General features: G+C 43.0%; 1 protein-coding gene across 3 annotated transcripts in view; it reads right to left on the reverse strand.

Annotated features, from left to right (window-relative positions):
* The window catches only part of LOC143790973 (malate synthase-like), a 50,883-nt gene extending 44,195 nt beyond the window's left edge, over positions 1 to 6,688 (reverse strand). The window contains exons 1-3 of one of the 3 annotated variants that reach the window (XM_077279194.1): positions 6,638 to 6,688; positions 5,223 to 5,351; positions 226 to 444 (exon numbers count right to left, since the gene is read on the reverse strand). In XM_077279194.1, the coding sequence (XP_077135309.1) occupies positions 226 to 444; positions 5,223 to 5,348 (345 nt within the window). In that variant the 5' untranslated portion in view covers positions 5,349 to 5,351; positions 6,638 to 6,688. Of the gene's footprint in view, positions 1 to 225; positions 445 to 5,222; positions 5,452 to 6,637 lie in introns of those variants that run through there. The other 2 variants (XM_077279195.1, XM_077279196.1) reach the window with 2 other exon arrangements.
* Between the last annotated feature and the right edge of the window lie 18,255 nt (positions 6,689 to 24,943).

A 24,943-nucleotide genomic window follows, 5' to 3' on the forward strand; every position in this document is an offset into this window, starting at 1 on the left:
AAATTATTATTGCACATGTGACCTAGCAATTTACTCAATCAAAAAACTTGTGTTAGTATCTGGCTGGTCTTATCTCATATGGATAAGATGTTTAGTTTACACCTGTACTCTACAGCAAAGCAGATTCACCAAAAATTTCAGGAGTTAAAGATTTCAGCCTCCAAGACCCAGCCCTTTATATATATATATATACAGTAACACCAGGTCCTTTAGCCCCTTGTATACCTGTATTCCTTGAGCTGTGGACATCAATGCTCTATGGAAACGCTCTGTGTGGCAGGGTGCAGTATCCCCAATATCCACGTGTCTGTTCTGAAGTCTGTGGGGAACAGCTGCTACTCTCCAGGTTGTGTCATTTCTAATATGGACAGTGTCCGGTGAAAAGTCAGGATAACTATTATTTAAGTCAAGCTCAACTTTTCGTGATGTTCGATTCCACAAAATCTGTAAATATATGAAAAACATTATATTCTACAGAATTCTTTAAATGATAAGAGGACTAAGGTTAGGTTCTCAATCATGCAGTGATCTCTGTTGAGCACTCTTTCAGGGTTTCTGTCAGATTCCATGAAAATTAGGATTCCAATGGGAACCCGAAAGAGCCATTTACCTCAGTAAAGTTGACGGACACTGGCCTACATCCTGGCAGCATTCGTGGTTTTCAGATATGCACAAAAATGTGGCAGACCACGTTATGTACATGTCTGCAAAAGATGAATACTGCCAGGAGAGAGGCTAGACAGGGTCCAAAATGTCTGTCAGATTCATTGAAATGGAAGCTTCTGTCGGGGCTATGTCGGTGTTCCTGTTGGAATCCTGTCTTTCGAGTAATCTAACAGAAACCATGATGATGTGCTCAATTTCTGTGGGCTGTTCAGCATCTGAGAAGGACCACCCTGCCTATTATGTATGTCCACTCACGTCACTCCTTACAGATACTGCCATCATGTATCAGATTGTGAACTCAGATTGATGCAAGTTGCACCACGGTTCAGGGTCTAGGGAATCTATCAACAACAGCAGGGTATGGATTTCCATGTAGACCCCATAATAAGCACCGATCGATAGCGTGTGTGCTATAGGAGCCAGGAATAGAGCTAAAGATCAGTTCCAGGAGAGCAGTTTTGATGCAATAGCATTAGGAATGAGACTTTAGCAGACAGGACAAAGTGCGGACCGAGACAGTTGAAGGGCTGAACACAGTGGCCCATGGGCCTCCCCCACCCATGTCCTGATGTCATTGCTATCTGCTTCCTGTGGATGTAGATTGCAGGGAATACAATGATGGAGGATGGAGCTTCTGGCTTCTTCTTACACCATTCAGCGTGTGCAACGAAGACAACAGATGTGATGACATCACTACATCGCGTCTTCTGTACAGAACCTCAGTGCACACAGCAAAAACCAGAGGAGAGCACTAGAAGGACAAGAGCAAGGTGAGTATTTGGTTTGTTTGTTTTTTTATACGTGTGAATGTGTGTTGAGACCTACTGTATGTAGGGGATGGGGGTTTGTATGTGTGGGTTCATACTGTATAGAGAGCTGTGTGGGAGATCATACTGTATATAGGAGGGGCTGTGTGGGGGATGCCACTATATAGGGGTGGCTATGTGTGGTATCATCAGTTTTATAGAGGGGCTGAGTGGGGGATCATACTGTGGGGACCATAATACTATGTATAGGGGCCTTGGAAACCATCATACCATGTGTGGGGGCCATTATACCATGCGTGGGGCACTTTCAGGACTGTCATACCATGTGTTCAGGAAGGTCTGTGAGGCCCATTATAATATGTGGGGAGGGTTATGAGCACCATCAAATTGTCTGTGGGGTGCTTTTGGGGGCCATTTGTGTGTGTGTGTGTGTGGGGGAGGGCGGCTGTGAGGAACATTGTAATGTGTGTGGGGGGGAGCTGTGAGGTCTAGGGAGCTATGGGACCATCACAACAAGTTGTGGAGCTGTGTGGGGCATGATGCTGTGTGTGGGATGGCTGTGGGGACATCATACTATTTAGGGGGATCTGTGAAGACATTATACTGCTTGGGGGTCTGTGGTACATCACACTGTGTGGGGTGGGGTTGTGGGGACATCAAACTGTGGGGGGATGTGGATATATCACACTGTGTGGGGGATGTGTGAGGACATCATTCTGTGTGAAGGAGAGCTGTTAATCAAGGTACACGGGCTGAATAACAGGATCATAGGATTTATAAACTTTATAAAATGCAGTAATGTATATGGTTTTGATTAGCTGGTAATGGTAAGACACATACGGTACTACAATCAGCCCTACTGTAATATGTATTAGCTGTAGCAACTCATCAGAATACTTCATATTAATTGTATCACTTAATGTTAAAATTAATATATAATAAATATGTTAAAGTTAATATTGAGCAGAATTCATCTCAGCCTACTTGGGCCCTCCACAACAGTCCGTGTCTCTCATATGGCCCCTCAAAAAAATTAATTATCCAGCCCTGGGCTAGAGTATAGTAGTAGTACTACGAAAACCAGCAGTATTATTCAGAAGTTGAAGAAGTGTAGTCCAGAATAGCTAGGATTAAGAAACAGAAGTAGCATTACAGGTGCTAGGTGTAGCATTCAGGAGTCAAGAACAATAGGAATATCAGTAGTATAAGAGAACAGAGGGAAGCAGGCAGTAATCATCATAGTGTTAAGCAGCAAAGGACCTCTTCAAATAGGTTGCCGGACCCAACGTCATCAGGAGGAGAAGACAACAAAATGCTTAGAAGTGAGGACAACAATCACATATCAGCTACTGCAGTTTCTTGTTTTTAAGAGGAAGAGAATGCTTCACATGTCAACATCTCACGATTAGGGTTGGGCGAACCCGAATGGTAAAATTTGGGGTCTGTACTGGACGCCAAGTGTCCGTGCATAGACCCCAATCAAGGACTCTTCACAGAGAGCTGTGTTACTGTTCAGATTTGGCAGCCCGAACAAAAGCGTGTTGAAAGGATGACAACTGTGGGCTGCAGCACTCAGCTATCTGCTTTATTTTGGCTGGTTATCAAAAATGCAGGGGTCCACCTGCCATTTTTTTTAAATTATTTAGATAATTAAAATCAGAGTGGGGTTTCCCCTAGTTTTGATAATCAGCCAAGATAAAGCAGACGGCTGGGAGCTGGTATTCTCAGAAAGGTCCATGGATATTTGGCCCTCCCCAGCCTAAACATAGCAACTCACAGCCACCCCAGAAAAGGCACATCCATTAAATGAGTCAATTCTGACACTTTGCCTGACTCTTCCACTTGCCCTGGTGCGTTGTCAAGCGAGATAATATTTTGGGGTTGATTTCAGCTGTGTAATGTCCGCTGATATCAAGCCCAGGGGTTAGTAAGGGAGAGGCGTCTATAAGACACCCCCATTACTAACCCCATAGTCAAAAGCAATAAACAAACACAGAGAAAAGTCATTTAATTGTAAAAAGCACTCCCTGACCCTCTTTTACCTATTTATTACCTTTGAAAAATAAAATAATCCAAAGGCATCCACCGTAAATCCATCCCATGCCCCACAACAATCTCCGACTCCGCTACATCCAAATGCAGTGCTGAGTGTTGACATCAGTAATGTGACCGCTCAGTATGGTTGCCGGAAGACACTGACTGTAGTGTGTGAATCCGGCTGCTGCGAAGAGCACTGACGTCAGTAAGATTATCGCAGTTCATAGCCGATGAACTGCGATAGCCTTACTGACGTCACCGCTTGCAGCGTGAGAAATTTCTTAAAGATGCCTCTCCATTACTCATCCCTGGGCTGGATGTTAGCGGACATTACACAGCTGACATCTACCCCAAAACCATTACCCCGCTTACCAATGCACCAGGGCAAGTGGGAAGAGCCAAGGCTAAGCGCAAGAATTGGAGCATCTAATGGATGTCCTATTTCTGGGGAGGCTGAGAGCTGGTGTTGTTACAAGTCTTGGCGAGGGCCTATATCCATGGTCCCTTCCCAGCCTATTAATATCAGCCTGCAGCTGTGTGCTTAGCCTTTGTTGGTTACGAGAAATAGAGGGAAACAGGTCAAGTCATTTTCTGTTGGGGTCCCCCCTTTTTAATAATCAGTAAAGGATGCGCAGACAGCTGTGAACTGATATTAATAGCCTGTTTATTGCCCCCTTCACAGAATAACACCAGCCCCCAACTTTCTGCTTTTCCTCAGTTAGGTATTAAAAATAACTGGCACCCACTCCATTTTTTTTAATTTTATTTCTTTATCTATTAGCTAAATACATGTACAGTTAGCTTCACATACACTGCGCTAATATGTCTGACTGACATATTTATTACTATGCACAGGCGCCTGCTGGTGAATACTCTCACCAGCATCACCTGCTGTCGCTGCCATCAGCGAGACTAGGTGCATGGTGATGAGAGTAGTAGCCTTCAGGTGCCGCCTGACCGGCAGTAAGCTTTTGTCACTGGTCACAGCCGCTTACTCACATGCTGACCTCTGTGTGACATATAGATATGATGTACATCACTCTGTATAAAATTACGGTGCCAGGATAGGATGCACACTATACTGTATACCCAATGAAGAAAGAATCCAGCACTCATCGAGTTGCAGAAAAATAATATCATATTTATTAGCAAAGCAATCCAAAAAAGTGATGTTTCGGTCAAAAGGACCTTCTTCAGCCCGATTGCATATGATACACTGTATGTAACAGTGCTGTGGGGAATAGGGGTTCAGTGCCCATAGGCTTTTGGTCCTCTGTGTGACAGCATGGAAACCCGCATCGGTCTGCGATACCCAGTGGCTCTGATCGGTGGTGACTTCAGTAAGGTTACTGCCGGTCAGAGCCGGTGTTTCATGTGTGTGAGAGCGTGGGAACCGCCTGATGTTCGGGCCCCCACTTACTTGAATGGGGTTTGGGATTAAGTGGTTATTGTTCTGGTACCCGAAGTAAACTTTCTTTATAAAGTTTGTCCGAACCCAATGGATCTGAACATCCACGGGTCCGCCTATCCCTATTCACGATTAAAAAAGAGGACCTGCAGCAGCCGAGATGTGTGTTATAAGGATTATTGTGCAATCTGTACTATGACCTCACCATAGACAAAATAACATACAGTAACAAGTACATTATTCTAATATTTTTGTATAAATAGTTTATACATTGAACTAAAGAGACATACATATGTAATATGTATCATACATTCTATGTGGTAGTAACAGTGAAAATTGCTCACCTTGTCAACATCATTATTGAATGTAGAAGTAAGCTGAGCCAGAAAACGGATGGCATCAGGAGTGAGCAGTGTATTAAACTCATTTTCCAGGCCAAATGGAGGGTCACTTAGTTCCACTTTGTGCATTTCCTAGAAAACAGTTTGTACAGGTTAGGTCTACAATATCCAGGTGCAGATGTGAATGGACGGCACTCCGTATTGAATAAAAACGCTCCTTTATTCAAAGTTATGACATGGATGTGAATCACAGTGTGGACGACAGTCGTTTCGTTTACAGCCTTTGCTTCAGAGGGTCCGTGTACCTGGACCTGTTGAAGCGTAGGCTGTATCGAAAACAGCCATCATCCACACGGTGATCTGCTTCCCCTCCATCCATGTCATAACTTTGCTTGAATAAAGGAGAGGAATTACCCAATATAGAGAAAGGTATGTTGGTTTTGTGTGGTGCTGGTTTTTCTAAATTGTGCACATTAGGTCTACAATAGCTTTCCATATTGAAATTTTGAGTTTACACACCTTCTAAGCACCCATATACCGTTACATTGGCGTTAGTGACCACAGAATATGTGTAAGCCTATAGTATTGGAGTAGCACAGTACTCTACCCCAATGTTTAATTTATTAAAAGCAATGTTGAGCTGTCCCAAGAATACAGTTGAACAGTGCGGTGGAGAATGAACCTATCGTCCCCGCCATTCACTCTGTGTGGCACTTTATAGCTGAGTGGTGGTGTGCTGCCGTTACATTATCGTATCCATCTGTGCAGTGCTGCTGACAGGGCAGGTTTATCATGGGAAACGGGTTAGGTGAGTACTAATTTAAGTCCGTTTACTATGGGCTTTTAGTCAGAAGGCACTATAAATATGTGTAGGGCAATGCGACTAAAAGGCATTTTAGCTAAATTGGGACTTACCTACAAAAGGGGGCATTCCTCAAGTATGGAAAGCACCACATAGGGGGACACCATTATCATGTGTGTTGGGCACAATCTAGGCATACTATTGATAATCATGGCTTCAATTCTAGCAGGAGGATTTGAGTTCTGTAAATATTGAGCGCAGCATGGTGGCTCAGTGGTTAGCACTGCATCCTTGCAGCGCTGGGGACCTGGGTTTAAGTCCCACCAAAGACAACATCTGCAAATGAGTTTGTATCTACCTCCTATGTGTCCATGGGTTTCACCCCACACTACAAAGACATAGTAATAGGTAATTTTTATTGAGAGCCCCAATGAGGACAGCGATGATGATGTCTGTAAAGTCCTATAATGGAGCTATATAAGTGAGTAAAATAGCTAAATATAAGCTGTGACTCCTGTTCATGCAAGGTGTGATTCATGTAAATCATATAGCCTGTTCTTCTATCAGTGGAGATATATTGTACAGGTTATAAAATCATTTTCCAGCAGATACTCACTCAGGAAGCGCCTGTAAGTGTGTCTGGTATTATGTTGCTAATCTGAACAATGAGACCATGAAGTATACATGCTTCCTATCAATATTTAACAGTAATGTCCTCAGACTTTGATCTATGACTTCTACTGGATTAGCAAAAATGTGGACAAAAACAGTCTTAATATGCGAGCAATGTGGGCAAATGTATAAATACTACAAAAATCTAAAGATCTATGATACTACTGAACAAGTTGTGCCAAACATTTTATAAGGGTTGCTTCGGATTTAGTATAAGGTGCAGTCTACAGTGAAAATAATGTAAATTTATGTGTTTCAAACTCAGATTGCAAAACATGTGGGTGCAATTGTAAGAACTAAGGGTAAAAGAACAATGGCTGCTATAGCTCTTGTAAAAATCTTCCAGAGAAATTATAGTTTTGTTTTTGTTCAAATTAAATGGAAAATGTTTAACTTCTGATCTGTGTTCCTTGTTTTCATGTGAATAAAATATGACTATAAGAGTTTTCCAAACCATTAAATTTTTTTTCTTGACATTTTACTCAGCCCAACGTTTTTGGAATTAGGGGTGAAAGCTGCTGAACTTGGGTAATTGAAAAACAATATGGCCCCAAGAACAGATGATATATGAAATGAAAGGATAATAAAACTCCATCAAGATGGAAATCCAACATATGTTTGTTTTCATAAGTTAGCTGTGTGAAATATGATGTAAGTGATTTAAAATGGCATGGTTTTAAAACAAAATCACAAAGGTTAAAAAAAGATGTCTGAGCTTTAGGATAGAAAAGTCAAAGCAATTTAAAATGAAGATAGAAGCTGCCCAACAAAATATACAGTTGAAACTACAAGTTTACATACACTGTATAAAAAGACACATATGCATGTTTTTCTCAAAATCTGACATGAAATCAGAATAAACCTTTCCCGTTTTATGTCAATTAGGATTATCATAATTATTAACATTTGCCAAAAGCCAGAATAATGAGAGAGAGAATGTTTTAACCCAATAACCCCCAAGAGTGGTTTGCACGTTAATGACCGGGCCAATTTTTACAATTCTGACCACTGTCCTTTTATGAGGTTATAACCCTGGAACGCTTCAACGGATCCCGGTGATTCTGACATTATTTTTTCGTGACATATTGGGCTTCATGATAGTGGTAACATTTCTTTCATATTACCTGCGTTTATTTGTGAAAAAAAACAAAGTTTGGTGAAAATTTTGAAAATTTTGCAATTTTCCAACTTTGAATTTTTATGCAATTAAATCACAGAGATATGTCACACAAAATACTTAATAAGTAACATTTCCCACATGTCTACTTTACATCCGCACAATTTTGGAACCAAAATTTTTTTTTTGTTAGGGAGTTATAAGGGTTAAAAGTTGACCAGCAATTTCTCATTTTTACAACACCACTTTTTTTTAGGAACCACATCTCATTTGAAGTCATTTTGAGGGGTCTATATGATAGAAAATAACCAAGTGTGACACCATTCTAAAAACTGCACCCCTCAAGGTGCTCAAAACCACATTCAAGAGGTTTATTAACCCTTCAGGTGTTTCACAGGAATTTTTGGAATGTTTAAATAAAAATGAACATTTAACTTTTTTTCACAAAAAATTTACTTCAGCTCCAATTTCTATTATTTTACCAAGGGTAAGAGGAGAAAATGGACCTGAAATGTTGTTGTGCAATTTGTCCTCACTACGCCGATACCCCATATGTGGGGGTAAATCACTGTTTGGGCGCATGGTAGAGCTCGGAAGGGAAGGAGCGCCATTTGACTTTTCAATGCAAAATTGACAGGAATTGAGATGGGACGCCCTGTTGCGTTTGGAGAGCCACTGATGTGCCTAAACATTGAAACCCCCCACAAGTGACACCATTTTGGAAACAAGACCCCCTAAGGAGCTTATCTAGATGTGTGGTGAGCACTTTGACCCACCAAGTACTTCACAGAAGTTTATAATGCAGAGCCGTAAAAATAAAAAATCATATTTTTTCACAAAAATTATCTTTTTGCCCCCAATTTTTTATTTTCCTAAGGGTAAGAGAAGAAATTGGACCCCAAAAGCTGTTGTACAATTTGTCCTGAGTATGCTGATACCCCATATGTGGGGGTAAACCACTGTTCGGCCGCATGGCAGAGCTCGGAAGGGAAGGAGCGCCATTTGACTTTTCAATGCAAAATTGACTGGAATTGAGATGGGACGCCATGTTGCGTTTGGAGAGCCACTGATGTGCCTAAACATTGAAACCCCCCACAAGTGACACCATTTTGGAAAGTAGACCCCCTAAGGAACTCATCTAGATGTGCTGTGAGAGCTTTGAACCTCCAAGTGTTTCACTACAGTTTATAACGCAGAGCCATGAAAATAAAATAAAAAATGTCCAACAAAAATTATTTTTTAACCCCCAGTTTTGTATTTTCCCAAGGGTAACAGGAGAAATTGGACCCCAGAACTTGTTGTACAATTTGTCCTGAGTACACTGATACCCCATATGTGGGGGGAACCTCCGTTTGGGCGCATGGGAGAGCTCGGAAGAGAAGGAGCGCCATTTGGAATGCAATCTTAGATGGAATGGTCACATTGCATTTGCAGAGCCCCTAATGTACCTAAACAGTAGAAACCCCCCACAAGTGACCCCATATTGGAAACTAGACCCCCCAAGGAACTTATCTAGATGTGTTGTGAGAACTTTGAACCCCCAAGTGTTTCACTACAGTTTATAACTCAGAGCCGTGAAAATAAAAAATCCTTTTTTTTCCACAAAAATTATTTTTTAGCCCCCAGTTTTGTATTTTCCCAAGGGTAACAGGAGAAATTGGACCCCAAAAGTTGTTGTCCAATGTGTCCTGAGTATACTGATACCCCATATGTTGGGGTAAACCTTTGTTTGGGCGCACAGGAGAGGTCGGAAGGGAAGGAGCACTGTTTTACTTTTTCAATGCAGAATTGGCTGGAATTGAGATCAGACGCCATGTCGCGTTTGGAGAGCCCCTGATGTGCCTAACCAGAGGAAACCCCCCCAATTATAACTGAAACCCTAATCCCAACACACCCCTAACCCTAATCCCAATGGTAACCTTAACCACACCTCTAACCCAGACACACCCCTAACCCTAATCCCAACCCTATTCCCAACCGTAAATGTAATCCAAACCCTAACCCCAACTGTAGCCCTAACCCTAGCCCTAGCCCTAACCCTAATGGGAAAATGGAAATAAATACATTTTTTTAATTTTTCCCTAACTAAGGGGGTGATGAAGGGGGGTTTGATTTACTATTTATGCAGCGCCCCCACCGCCGCAGGGCCGAGGGGTACCCGGTACCGGGCCTCTGAGTCTCTGCTCTGGGGTTGTCACGGTGGCTAGGCCCCGGTCCGTGACCCTGCCGAGGGGCGCACAGTAAATGATGTGGATAGATGATGATAATGGAGCTGTAGTGGTGCGGTGCAGTAAATAACGAGGACACCAGGTTGCAGTCTCTTTACCTCTTTACTGAAGATCTCTGGGTCCTCAGTCCGGAATCCGGATAACCAGGCTGCGCAAGTCCGGCCGGCCCAATGGCACCTCCAGAGTTCTCTTAGCAGGTGGAAATCTGTGCCTTCCTGCTAGCGCTATGTGTTGTGGTCCTTCCCTGCTGTGCTTACAGAAAGTCCCCACAACTGTTGTGTCTGTTTCTAAAGTTCCCTCACAACTCGATTAGATGATGTTCTGCTAATCCTCCGTCCCTCCCTGGTGTTCTGGTTGGGACGGCACCCGTTTGACGGGTAGGCTCGGAGCTCTTCCGGGACCCTAGAGTCGCCCCTCTCCACAAGTTGCCCCCCAAGACTGCATAGGTGATTAAGTTAGACAGCCCGCCTTAGACTGACTGTCCTGCCGCTGTTTGGAGTATTGCTTGAAGCTGAATGTTATGATACTCCCTCGGCGTTCCGGCCACCGGTAGTGCGCCTCAGTAGGATGTTGCTTCGGTCTTACAGCACGACTCCTACTGGTATTTCTCCTTTTGCTTGATCTCGTTTCTCACTCAGCACAATGTATCTCGCTTCTAATCCTTCCTTGGGCACCGCCGCTATCCTGAGCAGGCACGGTCCCGTTACGTTCGTTCAAGTTGCCAAGCCTCTATCAGGATCCCACCCCTGACAGAGACCCTACTGTATCTTCCCCCACAACACCCTCTGCCACAAGGTGTTGCCTGGTTCCAACCCAGTCAGCTTTCTGATCTAACTTCCTGCCTGACCCCCAGTTTACCCACTATGGTGGGGAGTGGCCTAGTGAATAGAACCCTTAGCTCCCCCCGGGGGCCCGACTATGAAATGTATTGGTGTCTGTGATACCTGATCAGATGAACCCCTTCAGTGCCATCAGACGCACCATACCTCCCCATAGTGGCGGAGCCACAGTACTGCAACGACCAGGACTCTGGGGCGCTGCATTTATAGCGGGGTTTTTCGCGGATTTTTATGATTGGGAGCCGTCACACTAAAAGACGCTTTTTATTGCAAAAAATATTTTTTGCGTTACCACATTTTGAGAGCTATAATTTTTCCATATTTTGGTCCACAGAGTCATGTGAGGTCTTGTTTTTTGCGGGACGAGTTGACATTTTTATTGGTAACATTTTCGGGCACGTGACTTTTTTATCGCTTTTTATTCCGATTTTTGTGAGGCAGAATGACCAAAAACCAGCTATTCATGAATTTCTTTTGGGGGGAGCGTTTATACCGTTCCGCGTTTGGTAAAATGGATAAAGCAGTTTTATTCTTCGGGTCAGTACGATTACAGCGATGCCTCATTTATATCATTTTTTTATGTTTTGGCGCTTTTATACGATAAAAACTTTTATAGAAAAAATAATTTTTTGCATCGCTTTATTCTGAGGACTATAACTTTCTTATTTTTTCGCTGATGATGCTGTATGGCAGCTCGTTTTTTGTGGGACAAGATGAGATTTTCAGCGGTACCATGGTTATTTATATCCGTCTTTTTGATCGCGTGTTATTCCACTTTTTGTTCGGCAGTATGATAATAAAGCGTTGTTTTTTGCCTTTTTTTTTTTTTTTTTACGGTGTTCACTGAAGGGGTTAACTAGTGGGACAGTTTTATAGGTCGGGTTGTTACGGACGCGGCGATACTAAATATGTGTACTTTTATTGTTTTTTTTTACTTATTTAGATAAAGGAATGTATTTATTGGAACAATATATATTTTTTTATTATTATTTATTTAGGAATTATTATTTTTTTTTCACACACGTAATTTTTATTTTTTTTTACTTTTTTACTTTGCCCCAGGGGGGACATCAGAGTAAAGTGACAGATCGCTGATCTGACACTTTGCTGTGCACGGTGTCAGATCAGCGATCTGACATGCACAGCAGGGAGGCTTCCCCGCGCCTGCTCTAAGCAGGCGCTTGTAAGCCACCTCCCTGCAGGACCCGGATGCAGCCCCGTGGCCATTTTGGATCCGGACCTGCAGGCAGGAGGAGGTAAGAGACCCTCGCAGCAACGCGATCACATCGTGTTGCTCCGAGGGCCTCAGGGAAGCACGCAGGGAGCCCCCTCCCTGCACGATGCTTCCCTATACCGCTGGAACACTGCGATCATGTTTGATCGTAGTGTGCCGGGGGTTAATGTGCCGGGGGCTGTAAATGACCGCTCCTGGCACATAGTGCCGGATGTCAGCTGCGATAGTCAGCTGACACCCGGCCGCGATTGGCCGCGCTCCCCCCGTGAGCGCGGCTGATCGCTCTGGATATACTATTCCGTCCTTGGGAAGTAGGGCCCACCCCACATGGACAGAATAGTACATCCAATGGTAGAAAGGGGTTAAGGTATTTTATTACTTACTGAAAAGTCAAAAGTTTACATACTTTTCATTAGTATTTGGTACCATTGCCCTTAAACTAAATGACTTGGGTCAAACGTTTGGGATATCCTTCCACAAACTTCTTATCTTACCGCTACTGCCGCCTCCTCGCTCGCTCCCGGCCTCTGCTTCTCGTGCGCGCGCGCATACCAGGTTCAGTGCTGAGCGTGTGCACTTCTGATCTTCTGTTGGCGCTCCTCTTCGTCTCCTCTATGGTCCTGGAGGACTAGTACCTGGAAGTCGGTCCTCCTTATTGTCCTCTCTATGGTTCTGGAGGTCTGTTACCCGGAAGTGCTACCCTGCCTTTAGGTATTTAAACTGCTTCCTGCCGTCCCTCTGTGCCTGGTTATCATTTGTTCCTTCAGGTGTTCCTGGCCGCTCTTAGTCTCTGTGTGTTTTTTTTCCCTCTGACTTTGGGTTTATCCTGTCTTTCCTGTATCCTGCTAGCCTCTGCGTTTCCTCAGTTCCTCCGCCAGTCCCTGTACTGCTGCAGTTTACCCATCAGTCCTGTTTTACCCATCAGTCCTGTTTCTCTGCAGTACTCACCTTTCCTGTGGTCCTACTATCTCCGCCTCTTCTTGGTCTTCTCCCGTCCTGGTCCTCCAGCTTCCGTGGCGATAGTCCCTCACGGGCCTGCCCCTAACTCTCCCTGTATAGGGGGCGGTCTATCTGGTCAGCTCGTCCGTGAGGGGTTCGTCATCGCGGTCTAGAAGGTCCACTCTCCGTTTTCCCTCTTTGAATCGTCACACTTAAATAGGACTGCACTCGGGTGACATCTGAGTGCAGCCTGATTCTTACAGCATAACACTTCTCACAATAGTTGATTGGAATTTGGGCCCATTCCTTCTGACAAAACTGGTGTCACTTATCCAGGTGTGTAGGTCTCCTTTCTCGCACCTGCCTTTTCAGCTCTGCCCATAAATTTTCAATAAGATTGAGATCAGGGCTTTGTGATGACCACTCCAAAACATTGACTTTGTTGTCCTCAAGCCACTTTGTTACCATTTTGGCAGCATGCTTCGGGTCATTGTCCATTTGGAAGACCAAATTCTACCCAAGCTTTAAATTCCTAGCTGATGTTTTGAGATGTTGCTTCAGTATTGCCCCATAATCTTCTTTTCTCATGATGCCATCTATATTGTGAAGAGCACCAGTCCGCCCCGCAGCAAAACAACCCCACAACATGATGCAGCCACCCCTGTGTTTCACAGTTGGGATGGTGTTCTTAGGCTTCCAAGCTTCTCCCTTTTTCCTCCAAACGTAATGATGATCATTATGCCCAAAATGTTCAATTTTAGTTTCATCAGACCACAGGGCATGGCTCTAAAAATTAAGGTCTTTGTTCCTGTGTGCATTTGCAAATGATAATCTTACTGTTTTATGTTTCTTTTGGAGCACTGTCTTCTTCCTGGCAGAGTGGGCTTTCAGCCCATGTTGATACAGTACTTATTTCACTGTGGATATTGACACAGTCTTACCAGCTTCCGCCATCATCTTCACAAGGTCTTTTGCTGTTGTCCTTCAGTTGATATGCACATGTTGGACCAAAGCACATCCATCTCTGGGACACAGAACCTGTCTCCTTCCTGAGTGGTATAACGGCTGGACATTCCCATCTTGTATGTAATTCATATAATTATTTGTACAGATGAATGAGGCATCTTCAGGTATCTTGAAATTGTACCCAAGGATGAGCCAGACTTGTGCAAGTCCACAATTCTCTTCCTGATATCTTGGCTGATTTCTTTAGACTTTTCCATGATGCTACACAAAGAAGCAGTGTGTTTCAGATGTGCATTAAAATACATCCACAGGTGTGTCTCTAATTAACGCAGATGTTGCCAAAAATCATATGGGCAGTCCAGAATTGTTTAAAGGCATAGTAATCTTAGTGTATGTAAACTTTTGACTTTGAAGTAAGAAAAATGCCTTAAAACATTGTCTCTCTCATTATCCTGGCATTTGGCAAATATTAATAACTGTGGTAATCCTAAGTGACCTAAAACGGGAAAGGTTTATTCTGATTTCATGTCAGATATTGAAAAAAAACATGCATAGATGTATTGTTATACAGTGTATGAAACGTGTCAAAGGGCAGAATGGTTACACAAAGAATAGCAAATAAAGTGCTTAGTGTCTTACCAAAGTAAAATCAGTAGTAATGATAGTACCTAAAACCCTCATATATTGCATAGTTCAGTAGAAAAAAAAGTAGTATAATGATTACTGAACCCACTTTAATAGGGGAGTGCTATGGTGTTATAGATTGTTCCTTGTGTCTCTATTATGACTGTGTATTATTTATCCATGGGTTGCTAAAAACATTTGAGTTGCTGTACAGACTGGTGTCATTTTCTTGGGTGGAATTTCCCACTCCCCATGGTTGTTTTCGTCATAAAGGGCATACTGTATTCCCCTATTAAAGTGGGTTCAGTAATTATTTTTGCGTAATTCTAATTTTTATAGCCCTTTAGACCTCTCTATAACCAACTGACTCACAAGTTTTATTTTGGATACCCACATTGGAATCCTTCTCCATAATCATTATACTACCATTGATGTTTATTTTTTCTCTACTGAAATATGCAATATAAGAGGGTTTTAGGTACTATCATTACTACTGCTTCTACTTTGGTAAGGCACTAAGCACTTTATTTGCTATTCTTTGTGTGATTATTCTACCTTCTGACACGTTAGTGAGGTATAGAAGGAACAACCGCCGACGAGCGGGGCACCATTCTCGTCATTCAAGGGTGCCAACCTCCGCTGGTAGGCATGGAAGAATACCTATAGGGGCATATTATGTGACATCCTTACACCCAGACATTCCCCTCCTTCCTTGGTGATACTAAACGCCAGGACACGTATGTCGACACATATCTTTGTTCCCATGGACTATTGGGTTCCATAAGGTCTCAGTTGCTTCACACATCTTATATATTAACATATTTCTTTGATATACCCTCAGACATACAAACTTCCCATCCCTCATTGTTATGACTCTTTTGCTCCCCTGTCCCACGCAGGGCCTCATAGGGCCAGCAGGGTGAGCCGCTGAGGAGTGGGGGTGCCACTGTGCAGGTATAGAGTGTCAACCTCCACTGATAGGCAGGGTGGTTCAGTAGTAGAGCAGCTAACATAGAGAAACTCAAAAAAACACATCATAAAAAGCAGGCTCACCAAAACCTTGTCAAGTGACAAATGCACTAGCAGGGTGCAGCAGGCCCCCACTGATAAAGGCTGGAGCAGCACAGGTGCAAGCTACTGATGAGAACAACCACCCACTCACCTAAATAATAGAAGGGTTGGCTGCCTAGTAGCAAAAATGCACACAGGTAAGGCTTGCATAAGACACTATTCACACAGATAGGTGTGATGCACAGTGTCTGGACAACCTATTGATCACGCCCATAGAATTAGCAGGCAGGCCGTCCAGCACTATATATAAATGCACCACACAAAAACCAAGCCAACATAAAGGGGCCCTGCCGCACCCTGCAAAAAAATGATAAAAAAATTTTGATATTAGCACAGGACTCGCAAGTTAATGAGGACCCTTCACGTTGGGTTGCGAGCTTATCCATTTTGGCCAAAATAGTAACCAATACCTCATTTAATGTATTATACGCATCCATTTTTTCATCTTTTTACTGCACTTTTTTTCATTTTTTGGGGGAGTCTGCTTTTTATGATGTGTTGGTTCAGTAGTAGAACAGGGCTCGGCACCTCCCCATGGTATCTCTATTAGCGTCTATTTAATATTTTGGTGGTGGTTGTGCATTTATTCACTTTTTGATATAAAATGTTTTTTTATATCAAAAAGTGAATAAACGCACAACCACCACCAAAATATCAAATATAACAAATCAAACATTTTTACTGAAGAAAATAAAGGTTATATTTTAGTTTATTATGATAAAGTATGGAGCTCTACAGTGAATTATTGAAAGTTCAACATGGTACCTTATGGCAAAGAAAGCTATGACAATCTAAAAAAAAGAATTAGTGCTCTACATCAAGATGGCTAAGGCCATAAGAAGATTGCCAACACCCTGAAACTTAGCTGCAACACGGTGGCCAAGACCATACAGTGGTGAAACAAGACAGTTTCCACAAAGAACTGGTCTCGCCATGGTTGACCAAGAAGTTAAGTGTACGTGCTCTGCGTAATATCCAGAGTTTGTCTTTTCAAAATAGACTCATGGGTGCTGACAGCATTGCTGCAGAGGTTAAAGGGCTGGGGAGTCAGCCTGTCAGTGCTCAGACCATATGCTGCACACTACATGGCTGTCATTCCCGCAAACGCTTTGGTGAAGACAAGCAGAGTAAGGACATTGATTACTGCAACCATGTCCTGTGGTCTGATGAGTTTATATAAGAAACTCGGCACTCAACTTTGACATCTGAAATGTACTTTAATGTACTATAGTCCAAAAAAGAAAGTACGTTTCAGATGTTATAAAGTTGAGTGAGGAGTTTCTTACATATACTGATTTATGTTGTGGGAACCTACTCTGGCACCTCCTCTGGTAGTGCTCACGGTGTTTATTCCAATCTGTGGTCTGGTGAGAGCTAAGATAAACTTATTGGGTTCAATAAGAATGCTATGTTATTTAAATTCACTATTGTTTTTTTTATTTATGTACATAGTTACAGCGGGGTACATGATAATTTTGTTTCCTGTAGGATTTGTTTGTTTAATAGCCAATGTGAACATGCTTGTCAAGACTCAGCTGTCGGGTGACCGAGGACCAGGGGCTCTTTCCTTGTCGCTAACACAAGGGGGTGCCTTAGCTCACGCTATTCCTCAGGATTAGGGTTGAGCGAAACGGATCGGACAAATTAAAAAAATCGCCGACTTTCGGCAAAGTCGGGTTTCATGAAACCCGACCCGATCCTAGTGTGGGATCGGCTATGCGGTCGGCGATCTGCGCGCCAAAGACGCGTTTCGTATGACGCTTTTAGCGCCATTTTTCAGCCAATGAAGGAGGACGCAGAGTGTGGGCAGCGTGATGATATAGGTCTCGGTCCCCACCATCTTAGAGAAGGGCATGACAGGGATTGGCTTGCTTTCTGCGGCGTCACAGGGGCTATAAAGGGGCGTGCACGCCGACCGCCATCTTACTTCTGCCGATCTTAGCATAGGGAGAGGTTGCTGCAGCTTCATCAGAAGAAGGGATATAGTTAGGGAGGGAAGATTAACCCCCAAACCGCTTGTGCTGTAGCGATTTCCACTGTCCAACACCACCTTTTTTTGCAGGGACAGTGGAGGGTATATTTTTGTGCATCAGCTCTGTAGCTTATTAGGCTGCCTTATAAGGCTCCCTGATAGCTGCATTGCTGTTTGCACGCTGCTGTGCAAACCAACTGCTTTTTTAGAAGCAAAAATCCTGTTGCTCCTTTCTGCAGTTATCTTGTTTATTTGTCCACACTTTTAAAGTGTGCAGCAGTCCTTTTTATTGCTGCCATACTTGTCCTGAGATCATTGTAGGGAGATTGAAATTGTACTACAGTCCTTGTATTTTTTCATATATCTTCCAGCCACTTTCTGCCACTTACATTGTGTTGTTTTATACACTGGGCCTGAGTTTTGGTTCAGTCTCCCCAAAAAAAGTGAGATTCAAATTCTCACAAAGTGGATATACTTCAGTCCTGTTAGTTTGTCGTATATCAGCCAGCCACTTTCTGCCACGTACATTGTGTTGTTTTATACACTGGGCCTGAGTTTTGGTTCAGTCTCCCCCCCAAAAAAAGGGAGATTTAAATTCTCAACAAGTTTATATACACCTTCTACATTGTTTTACAGTACCATATAACTGTTGTTATTTTGGTTAGATTATCCAAAAAATGAGGAAGTCTGGTGGAATTGGAAGTGAATTGACACCTGGAACATTGGCCCACATGGCGGATTATGCCTTGCGTATCCTCAAAAAGGACCCCCGCATTATCAAAATGATGACCGATGACGATTACTGGTTGGCCTGCCTCCTGGATCCACGACATAAAAGGAAAATTACAAAATATCATGTCACATGAAAACCTTGAGCAAATATTGGCTACCAAACAAGCAACTCTTGTAGACCGTTTGGTTCAGGCATTCCCAGCACACAGCGGCGGTGATGGTTCTCACACGAGCTGTAGGGGGCAACATGGCAGAGGTGTTAGAGGTGCACAAATCCGAAGTGGCGTTGGACAGAGGGGTTTTATGACCAGGTTGTGGAGTGATTTCGCAATGACCGCTGACACGACAGGTACTGCTGCATCGATTCGAAGTGAAAGGAGACAGCATTTGTCCAGTATGGTTACGAACTACTTTTCCTCCCTTATCGATGTTCTCCCTCACAGGTCATTCCCCTTTGATTACTGAGCATCTAAAATAGACACCTGGCCTGAATTGGCAGAATATGCATTACAGGAGCTCGCTTGCCCTGCTGCTAGTGTGCTATCAGAAAGAGTCTTCAGTGCTGCTGGTTCAATACTGACCGAAAAAAGGACACGTCTGGCTACCCAAAATGTTGATGATCTAACCTTCATTAAAATGAACCAATCATGGATTTCAAATTATTTGGCCCCACCTTCCCCTGCTGACACGTAGCTTGCCTGAAAAATGTCTTGCTTTTGGCCTCCTCTTACTGACTTCTCCAATTCCTCCATTTGCAGCTGCTGAATGTCCACCATAGGCCATTTTTATACCTCCCTAAATGGGCTGACTCCCCCCACAGGGCCGTGGTCACCACCTGGAGTAAGCACCCGTGCGAGTGCCGTTTGCCTGGACAGGTGGGTGTGCCCACTCTTGGGCGACGGCACTGGCACAGGGTCCCTCATAGTACAATGAAGTGTCTCTGACGGTGGTGGTGCACAACCAACGTCAGACACACGGTCGTAATATGAGGGGCCCTGTGCCAGTACCGCCGCCCACGAGAGAGTGTTCCCCCCAACTCATACAGTGCTCTACCACTTGCAATACTTACCTCTCCCTGCTCCACCACTGTGTAGTCTGTGCTGTTAAATCCTTCAATGGCACTGCCAATACCAATTTGTTGAAATGATAGATGATAGTTAAAATATACAGGGGCCCTGGCCTCCATTTAGACCAGTTAATAATTTGCGCCTACTACCACTCTGCTACTCAGCAAAGGAGCCCACCCCTGTACCTAGCTATGCCACCTGTTTATTTATGAACAATTTTTTGGCAGACATTTAGCCCACTTTATTATTTCGGCCTACTAACTGTGTCTGCCACTCATTACAGTTGTCCTCCACTGAACAAAGCAATGCCGCCTGTTTAGTCCTGTTACCAATTTTGAACTGCAATTAGGCTACTTTATTATTTGGGTCTACTAACTGTGTCTGCCACTCATTACAGTTGTCCTCCACTGAACAAAGCAATGCCGCCTGTTTAGTCCTGTTACCAATTTTGAACTGCATTTAGGCTACTTTATTATTTGGGCCTACTAACTGTGCCACTCATTACAGTTGTCCTCCACTGAACAAAGCAATGCCGCCTGTTTAGTCCTGTTACCAATTTTGAACTGCATTTAGCCTACTTTATTATTTGGGCTTACTAACTGTGTCTGCCACTGATTACAATTGTCCTCCACTGAACAAAACAATGCCGCCTGTTTAGTCCTGTTACCAATTTTGAACTGCATTTAGCCTACTTTATTATTTGGGCCTACTAACTGTGCCTGCCACTCATTACAGTTGTCCTCCACTGAACAAAGCAATGCCGCCTGTTTAGTCCTGTTACCAATTTTGAACTGCATTTAGGCTACTTTATTATTTGGGCCTACTAACTGTGTCTGCCACTCATTACAGTTGTCCTCCACTGAACAAAGCAATGCCGCCTGTTTAGTCCTGTTACCAATTTTGAACTGCATTTAGCCTACTTTATTATTTGGGCCTACTAACTGTGTCTGCCACTCATTACAGTTTTCCTCCACTGAACAAAACAATGCCACCTGTTTAGTCCTGTTACCACATTTGAACTGCATTTAGCCCACTTTATTATTTGGGCCTATATCTGTGTTTCCTCCTCATCCTGCCCATTGCCCAGCAACTGCTAGATGAGTCTGCTGGTACATTGACCCAGACCACTACATTCCCCTTGCACTATACACAGCCAGAATCTGACCCTGCTGAAAGTCAGGTTCCCCTTCCCGCATACTATACCACCTTACAAGGGGACAAAGAGGAAAGGTGCAGATGAAAGTGCAGGTTCCTTCATCAGGTGGGGGGGCATACTCATTGGCGACGTCACTGGCACAGGGCCCCTCATAGTACGCAAAAGTGTCTCTGCCGGTGGGAGGCGCCACCCGCCGTCAAACACACCGCCATACTATGAGGGTCCCTGTGCCAGTGCCAATGCCAACGAGTGGGCCCCCCCTGCTTGCTCAGGATCACAGCACTTGCAAAGTTGAAATACTTACCTCTCCCTGCTCCACCGCCGTGACGTATTCCGCGTTTCCTGGGCCCATGAAAAACTTGAGCCAGCCCTACCCCCCCACAACTTTAGCCAAATGACCCCCAGTTTTCAATGCCTAACTATTATAAAGTAAATTAAGATTGACAAGCTTCAGTAATAAGAATTGATGTTTTTTGCATTAAAATGGGCACTGTAGGTGTTTTCCTGTCCTCCACTCACTGCCGACTTTGATTCCCCATTGACTTGCATTGGGATTCGTGTTTCAGTCGGCCCCCGACTTTTCGCAATAATCGGCCGATTTCACCCAACCCGACTTTACAAAGTCGGGTTTCGCGAAACCCGACTCGATCTGAAAAAAGTAAAAGTCGCTCAACTCTACTCAGGATATTTCTGAAGGTGGAGATGCTGGGGCTTCCACCCTTGCCTTTTCTCCTGAATCAGCCCCCATATGTTCTCTTCCCCCACCCAGTGAAGAGGAGTGCTACCATGCACCGCAGTACACCAACCCGACGAACAACGCAACACGAACAAGGATAGCTGAAAATACGAGGCATACAAATATTTACTCACATATAACAGAGGAATGCACAGGGGAGTGGAGGATGATGAGAAACCAAAGCAAGAGGAGGGAAGGGAATTATCACACTTACAAACCCACACAACAGTCACAGATAACTCTTCCAAATTCCTTATATAACCACCTTTCCTCCAAGCCATGCAGCATAAGCTAGCTCTGACAGTGGGTTTCAATCAGAACCCAGATTATAAAGGGGATGGGAGTGGCTAACCGAGCTCAGGTGAGAGAGCAAACTCCCAGAGTTCCCAACATGGCCGATTAACTCCTGTTCTGCCAAAAGAAGTTAACACCATTTAAAAAGGTGAAGTGCTTCTTTTCAGTGCAGGAGTAGGAGCAATCAGATACTGCGGTCTTCTGGCTCCTCTTTGTTGCGGAGAACCCGTGACAATGCGTTTACGTGCTGCATATATACCAACTTAAACCCAAGCTTGATTTTTTGTGTTTTTCATTAGTATTTTTGCATTTTGTGCAAGCCAGGGCATGGCCTCCCTTCCTTCAGCTGAATATTTAATTTAGTTTTTCATAGCTGTTGTCCACAATTTGGGACCCAGTTCTTTGGCTGCCCTTATACACATAGAGGTAAACTGTAATAAATGGTAAGGTTTTTAATACTAGACAGTGTAGGACCATCCCGAACAGGGTCACCTTGCCGATGGCGAGATGGCTTTTATGATCAAAGACAGTGTTTACTTAGAACCCTATGTTATTTAAATGCACTATTGCATTGAAGCACATTATACTGTGGGGTATTATATGGGACCATTATACTGTGGGAAACATTATAGTGTGGTGCACTATATGGGGCCATTATACTGTTGAGCACTATATGGGGCCATTATACTGTGGGGCACTATTTGGAGCTATTATACTCTGGAGCACTATGTGGAGTCATAATACTGTGGGGCACTATATGGGGCAAGTATAGCTTTGCTGATATTCCTTGTGACATTTCTCTTCCATGTGGTGCCATTGCTGACAGCATGAAATAGGAAGGGGTTTACTTTCTTAAGTAAGGTTCTTTTATAGTCAACTGACTAGTGGACACCTGTTAAGTGAAAAATTAGACTAACCTGTGGTTGAATTCTTGTTTAGAATTTTGTAGTCTAAACTTTAGCTTTGCTCCTAAGACTGTCATTGTGGTGTACTTATTTTAGCACCATTAATTTAGGAAAATTGATTTTTTTTGTGTGTGTAAATTAACAAATCTTGTTTGCAATCGATCACAAACAACCGTTCGGAGTATTTTTCTGTATGGTGGCTCAGAGAAAAAGCAGATTATGAAAGGAAACTAGAAGTTTTCGGACAAACCTGTTTGGGTGTACTAATTTATTATCATCATTAGGGCTGGCTGTCAGTCAGTGCCGGGGCATAGTTACCCCTGCTGCTACAACCCCTGGCAAAAATTATGGAATCACCAGCCTTGGAGGATGTTCATTCAGTTGTTTAATTTTGTAGAGAAAAAGCAGATCACAGACATGGCACCAAACTAAAGTTATTTCAAATGGCAACTTTCTGGCTTTAAGAAACAGTAAAAGAAATCAAGAACAAAAAATGTTTTAGTCAGTAATGGTTACTTTTTTAGAACAAGCAGAGGGGAAAAATTATGGACTTACTCAATGATGTAGGAAAAAATTATGGAATCACCCTCTAAATTTCAATTCCCAAAACTAACACCTGCATCAAATTAGATCTGCTTGTTATTCTGGATCTAAAAAGGAGTGATCACGCCTTGGAGAACTGTTGCACCAAGTGGGCTGACATGAATCATGGCTCCAACAGGAGAGATGTCAATTGAAACAAAGGAGATGATTATCAAACTCTTAAAAGAGGGTAAATCATCAAGCAATGTTGCAAAAGATGTTGGCTGTTCACAGTCAGCTGTGTCTAAAATCTAGATCAAATACAAACAATATGGGAAGGTTTACCAAGCACAGGAGAAACAAGAGTCGGAAAAAATGGTAGAGAAAATACAAAAATATAAGAATATGTTTTATTTAGAATCCATAAATAAAATTATCATATGCAATAATATATATTTGTGCAGAAATAAGTGATAAGTGACTGCATTCAAAGTGCATCTAGTATACCAGGAGCCACTGGGCGGAACAATAAGACATATATTGTTGCGGTACTTGAGGATTAATTTACGTGTGCACAGTAGCACCTAGTTCCGTTGTACAAAAAGGCATAAATATCTGCATAGTAAACCATCACTGAACCGGCAACATACCGTGTCCTGATTCCCGCAACGTTCAACATACGTAAAGTGCTTAAACAGTATTACCAAAGGAATTATTTACCCATAAGTGTCTGTAACCGTCCGTCCAGGTCCTGGATATATACCCCGACGCGCGTTTCGCGTTAATATGTGACTGCTTCCTCAGGGGACGCCCCCTGAGGAAGCAGTCACATATTAACGCGAAACGCGCGTCGGGGTATATATCCAGGACCTGGACGGACGGTTACAGACACTTATGGGTAAATAATTCCTTTGGTAATACTGTTTAAGCACTTTACGTATGTTGAACGTTGCGGGAATCAGGACACGGTATGTTGCCGGTTCAGTGATGGTTTACTATGGAGATATTTATGCCTTTTTGTACAACGGAACTAGGTGCTACTGTGCACACGTAAATTAATCCTCAAGTACCGCAACAATATATGTCTTATTGTTCCGCCCAGTGGCTCCTGGTATACTAGATGCACTTTGAATGCAGTCACTTATCACTTATTTCTGCACAAATATATATTATTGCATATGATAATTTTATTTATGGATTCTAAATAAAACATATTCTTATATTTTTGTATTTTCTCTACCATTTTTTCCGACTCTTGTTTCTCCTGTGCTTGGTATATGTTGTCGAGTCGTTGTATATGGTGATTTGCTGACGTCCCCTATTTATAAATATGGGAAGGTTGTTAAAGGCATACACTCTGGTAGACCAAGGAAAACATCAAAGCGTCAAGACCGGAAACTTAAAGCAATATGTCTCCAAAACAGGAAATGCACAACAAAACAATGAGGAACAAATGGGAGGAAACTGGAGTCAACGTCTGTGACCGAACTGTAAGGAGCCGCCTAAAGGAAATGGGATTTACATACGGAAAAGCTAAACGAAAGCCATCATTAACACCTAAACAGAAAAAAACAAGGTTACAATGGGCTAAGGAAAAGCAATTATGGACTGTGGATGACTGGATGAAAGTCATATTCAGTGATAAATCGCGAATCTGCATTGGGCAAGGTGATGCTATAGGGAGAAAAATACTTTATCTAAAAAACTAATTAAAGCTGCCAAAAAGGAAACAGAGAAGCACATTGCTAAGGAGAGTAAAACTAATCCCAAACTGTTCTTCAACTATATCAATAGTAAAAGAATAAAAACTGAAAATGTGGGCCCCTTAAAAAATAGTGAGGAAAGAAT

The sequence above is a fragment of the Ranitomeya variabilis genome, chromosome 1 (assembly GCF_051348905.1).
Source record: "Ranitomeya variabilis isolate aRanVar5 chromosome 1, aRanVar5.hap1, whole genome shotgun sequence".
Lineage (NCBI taxonomy): Eukaryota > Metazoa > Chordata > Amphibia > Anura > Dendrobatidae > Ranitomeya > Ranitomeya variabilis.